A 13697-nucleotide genomic window follows, 5' to 3' on the forward strand; every position below is an offset into this window, starting at 1 on the left:
CTGTTGGCTAATCCCAAACTGAAACTCATGATGTGCACCTCACTTTATTTCCTTCCATCATGATCCGATCGCACTGTGATGCAATCTGCATTACAGCTGTTGTTATACGATCGCCAGTTTAATTTACGAAATGTCAAATAAAATAATGGTACGTGCAAATATAAGCAATAAGAAATACAACTTGTTTTTTATTGTCAACAAAAATTTAAGAAATATTAGATAAAATAATATATTTAAATATAAACAAAAACATTATTTTTATCGATAATAAAATACTTTGTTTATAATACTTTTATTCGTCCGGCAGGGTCAGGATCGCGAATTTTATTATTTTGCCGTATTTTTATAATAAATTAAACTCCTCTCTGCCGAGCGGAAACAGAAAGAGAGAGTTGCAGGTGCAGCACAGTTATATGAATTTGAATTACACATAGTTTTATTTAATTGATCTTCCGCCCTGTGACGAGGAATGCCATATCTTTTGTAGTTCTCATAATTTTAACAGATACTTAGTGTAATAGATTTATTGATTTGATTTTGTCGGGCGTTGCGTTCGGTTGGTGCTTCGCATGACGCTTATTATACGCTGGTCGCTGGATCGCTCTTAGGCGTGGATCGGTCTAGGATAGGAGACGAATACCTACCATCATGAGTGTGAATGGAGGCACCAGGTTTAGTACCGTCGTTGGTGTCCGCTCCGGTGCTGTCAAGAATGGCGGAACGCGCCGGTAGCTCCGCGCCTACGCTAAAGTCTTCGCAGGGGCGGTTGACGGGGAAGGACGTACGCTTCTCAGCGCGCACCTTCCCGCACCGTTGGGTTGATTATCTCCTATGGGATAGGTAACGACAGAGAGAGAGAGAGAGAGAGAGAGAGAGAAGCAAGGCGCACGATCTTCCCGCGTGCCGCGAGGGAACGCTGAAACGCGCTCACTCAGCGAGTGATAAGGGCCGCTGCGCTCCTTACGGAACTGCCGTGGTTCACCACTCTCACCGTCTATGAATGAAAAGTATTAAGAGTGATCGAAGCACCACCGATTTGTCCCGCACTCGCACTTCGGCAACGCGGAGTGAGAAGAAAGGAAGAATGACTTTCTATTACAATCTTAATCTTTTTAATGTAATTATGTTATAAAAATCCATATAATTGTTTCGCTAAAATTACTTACATGAATTTGAATTAGAGAAAAGTATTTATAAATTATTATAAAAAATGGACTATACATTATAATAATAAATTATTTATATATAGAAATATACATTTTTCAAAACTCTAGATTATTTTACATAGTTATAATTTTACAAATTATATGAATTTAATGATTTTACTACTCAAAAATACTCAAAAATTTATGAAATGTTTTTTTCTTTTTTTTATAATCACATATAATATATTTTTAAATTAGTGAGTATACTTATTTATACGCTTGTTGTTTATTGCAGGCACGTCGAAGTAACTATAGCACCAAATTATCGTTTTGTATATAGCGTGAGAACGCATTATGAGATTTCCCGTGGCACAGTTGGCTTTTAGCTTGTTTCAACGGAAGTGGGTGACGTTGTCTTTCAATCAAGAGATTGAAAGCCGTATTACTTTCGATTCAAATTCTAACACGGAACGTTTATTCAAGATTGTTTTGCAAATTGATTTCCTACAGAAGGAAACGTAATATTGGAAAAAATGTATACTATTTAAATTTCTAAGATTTAAAATACTGTCACTACAATTTTTTAAGTAATTTTTCACTCAATAAGAGTTAGAATTCACTCTAATAGAATAAATTTTTAACTTTTATTAGAGTGAAAAATCATTCAAAAAATTGTAGTGGCAGTATGTTTACTTTAAGAAATTTAGAGACACCACACATAAAATGATCAAAATCTCTAATTAACAAGTCTCTAATCTATAATTTACAAAATATTTTCTCTATGATTTAATTAAATGTATTAAACGCATAATAAATCTTGATTTAAAAACGCAACGCAATTTTTTATTAAACTTTTTAATTTTTTATTATGTTTATATATTGTTATTTCAGTGTCACTTTGAAGCCATACAAGACAGATTAGATGGCCGACGACTTCTTGCTGAAGTATTCAGAGCAAGTATTAAGCGTGGGCCAGCAGCTGACGTTTCAATTTAAGGATAAATCGTGTAGAGCGACCACCGACCATGCGAAGCATGGATTGTCTTCAGATTGCACGTTGATTACCGCTCTTTTCAGCATAATAGGTCGTGGTAATGTAAAACGATATCCCGCACGCATAGGATTGTACTTATTTACACTAACAGTTAAATTTAGTATACGTGATAACGTCCACCCACTATCGCGTTCTTGAAATTCTTCGAGCAACGCTAACGTGAGCTCGCTAACGTATAGCTCGTACCATTCGTTCAAATCTGATATTTAAGAGAATGCGTAATTTTTTGTATTCACACTCTTGTTGGCACTTTTAAGCTCCTCGAACGACTTTTGTTGGGTTGTGAGCGCAAACGTACACGTGTTTTCCAAAGGTCAGTTTATAAAAACCTAACATTGTGTATTATATCTTCTCGTTAAAAGATTAATGTTATTAATTCCTTTTTATTGTTTTTCTAGATATTCTGCGCCATAAAATAGAAGCATAAGTATAATTTAACCTTTTAGTAAGCAAGTGCGTGAGTATACATATAAACAATTATGATTAGAGGCATATAATTCATGTAATACAAAAATATACGATGTAAATGTTATGGTCAATATGTGTATTTCAATAAAAACGTTTCAATTATATAAGACACGACTTGTGAGCGCAACATGGATAAAGATAACTTTATAAACTTGACACCGCAACAAACTATTTTAAATGGGATTGCAGTAATTTTGACAGATCTTATTGATTTTACTTCATCATCAGAAAGTGAAGAAGATGAACTTGAACATGTTATGGAAAAAAAGGAAAAATTGCCAAAATTGAAAAATTACGTGGAGAACATTGTGCCTGTCTAAAGTGATTAACAATTTAAGTCACATTTTAGGTAATTTGAAGGTTGTGAATTGTACATTGTATATTTTGTATTACTTGAATTATATGCATCTAATCTTAATTCTCTTTGTATGTGCACTCATGCTCTTTGCTTACTAAAAGGACTGCGTTTCGATATTTACTATCAGTACTGAAAATCTACAGCATATGTGACGTAAACTATAGATTTTTAGTACTGGCAGTGAATATCGGAACGCAACCAAGATTTATTTCTCTTGTGGTTCTATTTTATAGCACAGAATATCTAGAGGTGCATTTGAGTTTATACTTATCATTATTGCTTCAAAATTGAAAAGAACGCAACCGGATCTGTCAATGATATCTCCCGAGAAGCAATTTCTTCCTGCAATATGGCATATGGCAACTCCTGATTCCTATAGGTAAGAATGCTTGTAAAATTTATATTCTTAGGTGTCACAACTGTAGTAATGCTTGTCTATGATTGCCAATTAGTATCATATTCTTTAGATCTATATGTGAAAAGTTTGACATTAGTCGTGCTACCGCTCTCAGTGCTACACGAAGAGTAGTAAGGGCTCTATATGATTTGGCACCAGTTTTCATCAAATGGCCATCAGGCAACAATGTCAATAAAATTTGAACAGGATTCGAAGCTACCAGTAGTTTTCCCAAAATTATTGGCGCTATAGACGGTACACATATAAATATTCAAGCTTCTCGTGTTCAACCAGCGTCATACGTAAATCGTAAAGGATATTATTCCATTCAACTACAGGTATGTCGTATTTATCTACATGTTGCACATTGCTTGTTGCATATAAGTTCCATTTGTACTAATTAATATGGACTAATGTAAGTTCTTTTTGGTTTTCAGACAGTGTGTAACCATAAAGCACAATTTACTCATTGTTTCGCAGGGCATGCAGGGTCTGTGCATGACCAGCGAGTATTCAGGTTATCGGAATTGCAGGAATAGTTAGGAAATCCTGAGAAATTTCTGATAAAAGAATTTCGGTTTCTAAAATTAATGCTGTAGAAGACATTGAATCTGATGAACTTGGCTTCTCTTGGTTCTTTAATGCAATGTTTTTGTCTTTAATGCAAGTTGATTTTAATCATTTAATTATTTGAGCATCAAGCCCGTTATTATATCTTTTAATAAAAAGTTATAATAAATAAATTTCGTATAAATATTCTTATAGTTGGCACATTAATTTTATATCATTATTTTTGTAAAGAAGACAATAAGACAATAAAACAATAGGACAAAAAGCAATTTACATAAAATAATGTTTTTTTTTCTTAAAGGCGCACATACACACACTTTGCGCCTCTTTTTACTTAAAAAAAATACTTAATACAATAACATAGGCTGTTGCAATATCAACATTATGATTCAATCGAGACCATTGTACTTGCATTAATATTATATTATAAGTATATATATTTTCTATTGGCATCCCGCAACAAGACAATTTATTGAATCATAGTAATTTACTTTTTTCTTAATTGAGGCAAAGAGCAAAGGGCGTCAAAACAAGGCTTAACTCTACGAATCTTTTGTAAAATAATTGATGTATATACTAACACTTAGATGCCTATCAAAATATTATTTTTAATTATAATTAGGTATTAATTAATTTTAATTTTATTATAAAATTGTAACGGTGAGAAACAAACATGGAATTCAACTAAAAAAACTTGATATTAAGTGTATCGACTTTTTATATAAAATCGATTATAAAATGAGCAACGAAAAATCATAAAATGCAGCTAATGTCAGAAAAACAATTACAAAGCAACAAAATTTGATTTAAATATATCATTATGTCATCTGGCTGAACAAAATTTAAAGTAAAATTTATTTTTATAACAAAAAATGGATATTACAACCAATACAAATTTTTATTAAAAATATAAGATAATATAATGGATTTTGTACAAGCTAGAGATCAGGTATTTTAACTTCAATTATCTTGATTTTTTATAATTAAAAAATGTAATTTTAATTCTGCATGTCTCTCTCTCTCTCTTTCTCTCTCTCTCTCTCTCTCTCTCTCTCTCTCTCTCTCTTTTCTCTGCTCAAATTATTGATTATTTAGAATTAAATTTTAGATTTTAGAGTTTTTAGACTATTAACAACAAATTTTAACAATGTAAATCCTGAATTCATTGCAACAAAGTAATGATGCAAACTTGTAAGTCTTATCAATATTATAAGAAATAATTGTTTCTTACTATGCAAACTTTAATTTTTTAATTAAGGATTTATTTAAAAATAATTGACTTTTTTGATAACACAACTCATTTTTACTCTGGCAGCTTTCTTCTAAAATCTACTTTTTTTATCAATAAGATTTATTTCTTTATACAAGTATTATTTATTTAATTTTTTTATATTTATATACTTTATCTAAATTTATGCATTTCTTCCAAGATTTTAGATTTTTTCAAAATGTTCAAAAAATTTTTTTTTATGTTTATAAAATAATATTTATAATAATCTGTTTTAGATATATAGAAGTTGACACTTAACAAAGACAAAATAAACATTAAAACTGAAGAAAACTATAATTTAATAATGGACACACGATTCATTAAATTTTACCATTAAATAATCAAAAATAACTAATACAGTTAAGAAAACGCAATAGAAAGATGAATAAAATTCAATTAATCAGTAATTATCCTAATTATAAAAATCAGAAAAAAATGCACAAAATTAAATATGTAAAAGACATTATACAAGATTTGGAAAACTATGGACCAGCTAGTTTAATACATATTGCTATTTTGAGTAACATAATTAAGAGACCCATTAATATATGGAATGCTAATGGTAGTTTAAATAAGACCATCGGAAAACAAAAATTGGGACAATCTGTAGATATTGAATATCATGCAAACAATTCGGAACAAATTGGTAAGTTATTAATTAAATAACTTTAAAAAAAAATGAGTAAAGTTGTTTTGATATATAAAATTTTATAATTGAATTAAAAATCGTTTTAATTTAAAACAGTTACGTTTTAATTCAATTAAAATAAAATTAAAATAAATAATTTATATTTTATCTCAAAACAAACTTCTTATTACAAGTCTTTTTTTTACATTAATTATTATGTAAAAAATGCCACTTTATCTGTATAAACTTGGGTAACTCGCGTCTTATTTTTTATTTATTTATAATAATTAAAAAGTTTTTAAATGTTAATTTATTTATAGTAATTTAAAAAATTTCTAAATATTTATAAACATATTTTCAAGCTATTGACTGCGGTCTAGTAAGCGCTACCAAATGCTTCAATCGCTACGCTCCGAGTGCTATCAAAAGGGCAGTCGACGAAAGTTACGAGTGCTACCATCGCTATGCCAAACACTACAGCCAACTCGCGAGGTAGAGCATTTGAAGCGTCGGTAGCAAATATAATGCAATAATTCATAACGCATGAGGTCTGTTGTAGCGTTTCGTAGCGCTAAGTGAATCAGTCGTAGCGCGGCTACAAACGCTTCGTAGGGTTTGTAGCGTTTACTGAACCGCAGCTTAAAAAATGTATGGTTATTTTGGAAAAAATTAAAATTTATACTAATTTATTATCAAAAATTAGTCACCAGTTGAGTCCTATACAGCATAAAACATCGCAACCACGTTGCAGCTATGTTGCAATTAGGGACCATACTGGCGATCTAGTGATTCAGAAAATCGTGCTAATTCGCAGCGCCATCACATCCATTTTTCGTATAACGTGGAACTACGCTTGGTGTAAAGATATAAGGTGAAACACCCCGTGGATGCGCATTCGTTATTCATATTAATGATGGCTATCGAAACCAACTGGAGATTTGCCATCACAAATACAAACTTTGTATGCATATGTTTTTTGTGTGTATGTTTTTTGTGTATGTGTATGTTTTGCTTTATTAATACTATGTTTGAATTTAGCGCAAATTTTACGGTTAATCGTTGACTGGTTTTTGCTGCTATTATGCGCAATGTTTCATCTTATATTTCTACACCATGGAACTACGTAGCTATATCCACTTTTTGAGAGAATAATACGCTATTTTTGATTCGCATTCGTGTTACATTTACAATTAAAGATATGCTGTATTTCAATGTTTTATTGTATTTTGCGTTTATAAGAATTTTATATGTATTATTGTTAAATGATGTTTACGCGAATTTTCTTTTACTAGATTATACAAACATTAAAATTAATGAAAATTGAGTAATAATACTCAACCAACAATACAAAAAAAAATTAAATTTTAAAGTTAAAATTTAAAAAAATTAAAAATAGAAGATTAAATTAACAACACACACAAACACATAAGCGCGCACGCAGGCACGCACACGATAAATTAACACCAATTATTGTAAAACAGAATTATGAGTTTATGCATAAAATATAAATAATCTAAATTCTGTGTAAGACAACTTTAAACTATAATGTATAGAATGTCATTTATGAAAACTATAGCAGAAATATCGAATAATACAAAAGCTAATAAAAAATTTTTAAGTTGACAACTTTTATATTTGTTAAATTTAACCATCACGTCCTATTTAATCTCACTCTTAAGAAGATGATAAAGTTGTCCTGTTTTAATAATTATAATTTTATTTCTTATTAATCTTTTAATTGCATTTACAGAATTAAAAATCTTTCTCCAGAATTAAAGTATAGATAATAACAAAGCCGGGCCGTAACGATTTTGTAAGAAAAACGACAAAAAAAATTTAAAATTCTTGGCTTCTAGCGTCAACTCGTAACAAAATATGTCTGATGTAAAAATTTTGATCCTTGTACGCACAAATCAAGCCTAATCCCAAGTGGAGCAAACATTTAGAAACAATATTACGGTTTTAGATTGAACGTAGACGTTCTAATAAAAAAGTTTAATGAATACGAACATTTCGTGTCTAAAAAGAGCAATCTAAAACAATTTTGTAAATTCTCAGTACAAAATTTATTTCATAAGCTGATATTAATACAATACATAAACTTTAATTCTGTAAAAAGATTTTCAAATCTATAAAAAAAATACATACAAAATTGTGTTAATAACATGAACGAATGACTCTACCTTATCGAAATCAATCAAGTTTGACGAGCAGTTTAGCATCCTCTTAAGAGCCAAAACACAATGCCAGGCAACAGGCAATAGAAACAGAAATAATGAAAGAGAGAAAGAATCTTTATCTCTTTTTTTATTTTTTGTTCCTATTGCCTGTTGCCTGGCATTGTGTGATGGCCTTAAGAATATGCGTGGATGATAACGTGCGGCAAAAAACGCAAAAAAAGTATCTCTGATAATTATTGTACTTACTCTGTACGTTACAATCTTTTTGTACTGCACAAACTTCGGAATTTTTCCACTTCACTAGTAAACATTAATGAATCGGCAGCCTCGTATATAACGTTTTACATCAAAGTAATCAGTAGAAGAAATATGGTCGCGAATAGGGACATTAACTCTTATTAAATTTTTTTAAGTTGACATTTTACACGTAAAAGTTTTAAATATATTTTAATTTCTATCTAAACTTTTTTAAATCTTTTTCTAGGTCACTGGACCCTAAGAGATAGCAAAGATCCCGATAACGTTATTATTGATTTAAACAGCTGCCTGTTTTCGGTGATCGGTTCTCAAATCGGACAAGATCCATTAAAACTTCGTAAGTGGACTGTGTTAAAACTAAAAGACAATTTTCAGAATTTGGCCAAATGGTTAAATAAAATTCAGTGGAAGGAGAGTGCAGGAGTATTTTTTATGATTGGCGGAGTAAACGGACAAGGACCTGAAAGTCCGAGGAAAAGTCCCGGAAAAGAAAGTCCGAAAAAAAGTCCCGGAGAAGAAAGGTACTCAAAAAGGTACCCTAAACACAACACGCCAGAACACGCTAAAAATATTTTAAATAATTCAGAAGGCAAATTAAGCGAAGGTGGTGATAGGAAACAGTATTGGACAATAGGTCATTCTAGAATGCGGCATCTCGTAGGAGGAAGAAAAGGAGGTGTTGAAACTTGGACTAGGAATAACCCGCATATAGGAAAATTTGCTTTTCTGACGGAAAAAGACCAAAATTATGTCACTCATAGAGCATTGCTATCAAAATCGGGTCAAGAAGCACTACATAAACTTAACGATGCCATTGAATATAAAGTAGAGATACCTGTTTCAGAATTAGTAGAACCAGATATCTCATTTCCTCAAGCAAGCCGGTGGTATAAGGGAATAGAACTACATGGTTTAGAAGACATCAAATTTGTCAATATGCTTTTAAGACATCAAAAAGATAAACGAGACAAGATAGATGAAGAGCCTTTTATAGTTTATATTTATCCAATCACAGGTACAAGATTCAGGTACCCATCAAATAACCAGGTAGAGGATGCCAAAAGGATTCTGGATAATTCAGAAAACGAATTTAGCGCACCTGATAAAGAAATTGAAGGCAAAAAAGGGAAAGATAAGGAAGAAAATCGAGGCCATTCTAGAGAAAGGCATGTCGTAAAAAGAAGAAATAATGCGGAAGGTGTCGAAGCTTACACTAAAAATAATCCATGTGAATCAAAATCTGCTTTTCAGACAGAAGAAGACCAAGAGTATGTAATTCATAGGGCTTTGCTATCAGAACAGGGTCGACGAGCATTATATGAACTTTACGAACAAGATATAATTTTATTACACGTACCCGTTACAGAAATGGAAGAACCAGGTGTCCCATTTCCTAAAGGAACCCATTGGCATAATGGAAAACAAATAGATAACAATGAAATAGAAATCGAATCTGTCCACATATATTTAAGGCATCAGAAAGATAAACGAGAAGACAAAAATGAAGAGCCTTTCATACTTACTAGTTACCCAAATCTTAAAGATATAAAACAAAAAAGATGTCCAACTCTTACACGCTTTAAATTACAAGCAACAAAAAAAATTGAAAAAAGAGAGTACTCAAAAAGGTACCCATCACACAATACGAAACAACACGCTAAAGATATTCTGGATGATTCAGAGAACAAACCAAGCGAACGTCTTAGGAAAGAAGAAAAATATTTGACAACAGGTCATTCTAGAAGGTGGCATGTCGTAGGAGGAAAATATGGAGGTGTCATAAATTGGACTAAGAACAATCCAGGTGTAGGAAAATATGCTTTTCAGACAGAAGATGAACAAGATTATGTCACTCATAGAGCATTGCTATCAAAATCGGGTCAAAACGCATTATATCTACTTGAAAGATACATGAAAATTGAAATAACGATACCTGTTTCAGAATTAGTAGAACCAGATGTCAAATTTCCTACAGCAAGCCGGTGGTATAATGGAATAAAATTACATGGTGATGAAGAAATCAAATTTGTCAGTATACATTTAAGACATTTTGAAGGTCAAAAAAAGAACAAAAATGCAAAGCCTCTTATAGCTCATATTTATCCAATCACAGGTACAAGACTAAGGTACCCATCAAACAGCGAGATAAACGATGCTAAACAAATTCTGGATAATTCAGAAGGCGAATTAAGCGCACCTGATAAAAAAATTAAAGGTAAAAAAGGTAAAGATGAAGAAGCAAATCGAGGCCATTCTAGAGAAAAGCATGTCGTAGAAAGAAAAAATAAAGCGGAAGGTGTCAAAGCTTACACTAAAAAGAATCCATGTAGTTCACAATTTGCTTTTGAGACAGAAACAGATCAAGACTATGTCACTCATAGGGCTTTGCTATCAGAAAAGGGTCGACGAGCACTATATGAACTTTATGAACACGATCAATCTTTATTAAAAGTACCCGTTACGGAAATGGAAGAACCAGGTGTTTCATTTCCTAAAGGAACCCATTGGTATGAGGGAATACAAATAGATGATGGTGCAAAAGAAATCGAATATGTCGAAATACATTTAAGACATCAGAAGAATAAACGAGAAGAAAAAGATGCAAAGCCTTTCATACTTTCTGTTTGCCCATTTCTTATAGATATAAAACTTAGGAAATGTCCAGTTCAGGAACAATCTAAATTAAAAAAAGAAAAAGAAGCTAAAATTACTCGTAAAAGGACCCTTGCAACTACATCTAAAACTGCATCTGCAACTACATCTGAAACTGCTTCTAAAACTCCTAAAATTGCTCTTGAATCTGCTACTGGAACTATTCATAAAACTGGTCGTGTAACTCCTAAAATTGTTTCTAAAATTAATCCTACAACTGCCTCTGCAACTACATCTAAAGCTGCTTTTAAAACTCCTCCAAAAATTGCTCTTAAATCTGCTACTAGAACTATTCCTAAAACTACTAAAATTGCTCCTACAACTGCCTCTGCAACTACATCTAAAACTTCTTCTAAAACTCCTCCTAAAAGTGCTTTTAAATCTGCTGCTAAAACTACTTCTAAAATTACTTCTAAAACTGCTTCTTAATTACTCCTAATACTGCTTTTTAAACTGCTCCTAAAATTACTCCTAAAACAATAGGAATAAGGAGGAGTTCTAACTAAGAAGCTCCAAGTGGGGAGCGGGTTGCAACGATGGTAACCTTGTAAGCGGGACATGATATCACGCGACACCTGTCAAAATACACATACATATAAAAATGCACATATAATACATATGTAATACATATAAAATATAAAATACGTATATTTAAATAAATTTAAAATCCCATGGGTATGGAATTTTATATTTATTTAATAATTTATGGCATTTTTTTACAAGTCTGATGTGTCGTAGTCAAAGAGGCACTAACGCTAAGGAGCAGACCGCATTATGATATGCAATAACTGTACTTGATTTATCAATGAAATACCATTATAAAAAAATAATACGGGTCAAAAGTAAAATGACATATGAAAAGCATTTGTATCTGTACAATCTTACTCTTATCCTTACTTCTACAACCGTACAATTAAACACAAAAATCGCACAAATAAACATAAAGTTTAAAATAAAAAACCGTTTAATAATGAATGTAATATATTGATTATAAAATTCATTAATTTTAAAATATAAAAAAATAAAATGTATTAATAAAATAAGCAATAAAATTGAGAACAGCCAAGTGAGCAAAAAGATCATATCCTTTTATTATTAAGAAAATAATAAAGAAAACTAATTACAAAATAATGTATAAATTTGTATAAAAGCAAAATCCTTGAAAGGTCGCCAGTAATAATTTGCAAAAATTTTTTAATCGCTTTCTTCCTGTAACGATTCTCTTTGCATTATCTGTGTCTCTCGTCTGTACGCGATGTCTCCGATCGCACATCCATAAACAGTTTTATTATTCCGACTCTTTCTCTCTTTTATCCATTGCGTTCACTCGTTTTAATTTATGTGTTAAACAATAATAATTATGCTTATATAATTTAATTTTTTTTAATTAAATACTTAAATTTTAGTAAATGTAATAATTTTATTATAATATTTTACATGAAAGTCGTCTAAAGAGTACAACATGATAGTTTTAATAAAACAACGGTTAAAAATTTTGATGCTTAAAAGTAATATTATACCAAAATATTATAATAAATAAACAATATTAGTACATTAATTATATCAACCGAAGTATGTTTAAACATATCACTGAATTGTGGATCGCCTATCGGTTTGGATCTTAGTAATAAAATATAATTCTTTTATTAAATTAAATTCCTTAGCTTTATTTTAAACTATGCGCCAAGAGGTTTCTGCTTAGTAACTGCAGTAAGTTAGAATGAAAAAAAATATATTTATCCTACTTTAACTGTTGCAGCAGTGCATCGAGAAAGGCCTTGTGATTCAAGTCTGACGAAACGCTTTAGCGCAAATTTTAAAATAAAGCTAAAAAATTTAATTCAATAGAAAAATTATATTTATTAAGACCGGAGTAGACCGATAGGCGATCCAAAATTCATTGATATATAATAAATAAAAATATATTTTTCTAAACAAAAATTAAAACTATACATAAAATTCTTTATGCAAACCCCAATTATGTCCATCAAACGTAATTTTACGTAATTTTATAATATTTTAAAATTTAACATTTTAAAAACAAAAATAATCTAAAAACAAAAATACTTTTTTTGTGTAATATGTTGACACATACATTTTATTCGTTTAAATAAACAGAAACAAGGACATAACAAAGAAAGAGTTACGTGAGTCATGCGCGGATTTTAATACATCAAATACATGTGATATTTATGTAATTTTACATGTCTTTTTTACTGTATAGAAGGTATCAAATTATTCAGTTATTCATTCAAACTACCTGTATAGCACCGCATTAATGCACCATAGCCTAGATATAAATCAGCAACATCGTTGTAAAGTAAAACACGTGTGGTAGGAAACAAAAAAGCTAGTAAAGTAGAAATTTAGGATGTCGCCGAATATATTAAGAACATGCCTTTAAAAGCCAACTGCCGCTGTAACTTCTGAGTTCAGCGCTACTTAAAAATTTCTAAATTCATACGTCAACAAATGACGGAGCAATAAATAAAATAATTGCCATAAATCGTTACGAGTTCACATTGTCCTTTTATGCCTTGATTAAACAAGCCACCATTGCTGCAACGATGTTGAGTTTATCTAGAACGCGCAGATATTACTACCTTCAAAACGACTTTTATATGCACCAAGCAGTACCATGTATGTAGATATTTTATTATGGTGCGTGTATGCGTGCGGGCACCATGTCATCCGTGAAATCACCAATAAGTGAGACA

At 31.0% G+C, this 13697-nt stretch overlaps 1 protein-coding gene and 1 pseudogene across 1 annotated transcript; both read left to right on the forward strand.

The window, feature by feature from the left end:
* The first annotated feature begins 2795 nt into the window (after positions 1-2795).
* LOC105834004 lies at positions 2796-4109 on the forward strand (annotated as a pseudogene).
* Positions 4110-4876: 767 nt separating this feature from the next.
* Positions 4877-11613, forward strand: LOC118647622. Its single transcript, XM_036292868.1, has 3 exons — positions 4877-4941; positions 5499-5908; positions 8555-11613. Exons 2-3 carry the CDS (start codon positions 5644-5646, stop codon positions 11407-11409), a joined length of 3120 nt encoding a protein of 1039 aa, XP_036148761.1. The 5' UTR covers positions 4877-4941; positions 5499-5643; the 3' UTR covers positions 11410-11613.
* The last annotated feature ends 2084 nt before the right edge of the window (positions 11614-13697 follow it).

The sequence above is a fragment of the Monomorium pharaonis genome, chromosome 10, assembly GCF_013373865.1.
Source record: "Monomorium pharaonis isolate MP-MQ-018 chromosome 10, ASM1337386v2, whole genome shotgun sequence".
Taxonomy (NCBI): Eukaryota; Metazoa; Arthropoda; class Insecta; order Hymenoptera; family Formicidae; genus Monomorium; species Monomorium pharaonis.

Excerpts from the sequence above, each read along its gene's own strand:
- LOC118647622 (XM_036292868.1), top strand. The coding sequence starts at position 5,644 with ATGAATAAAATTCAATTAATCAGTAATTATCCTAATTATAAAAATCAG. Across the intron at positions 5,909-8,554 it reads AAACAATTCGGAACAAATTG|GTCACTGGACCCTAAGAGAT; the intron begins GTAAGTTATTAA and ends ATCTTTTTCTAG.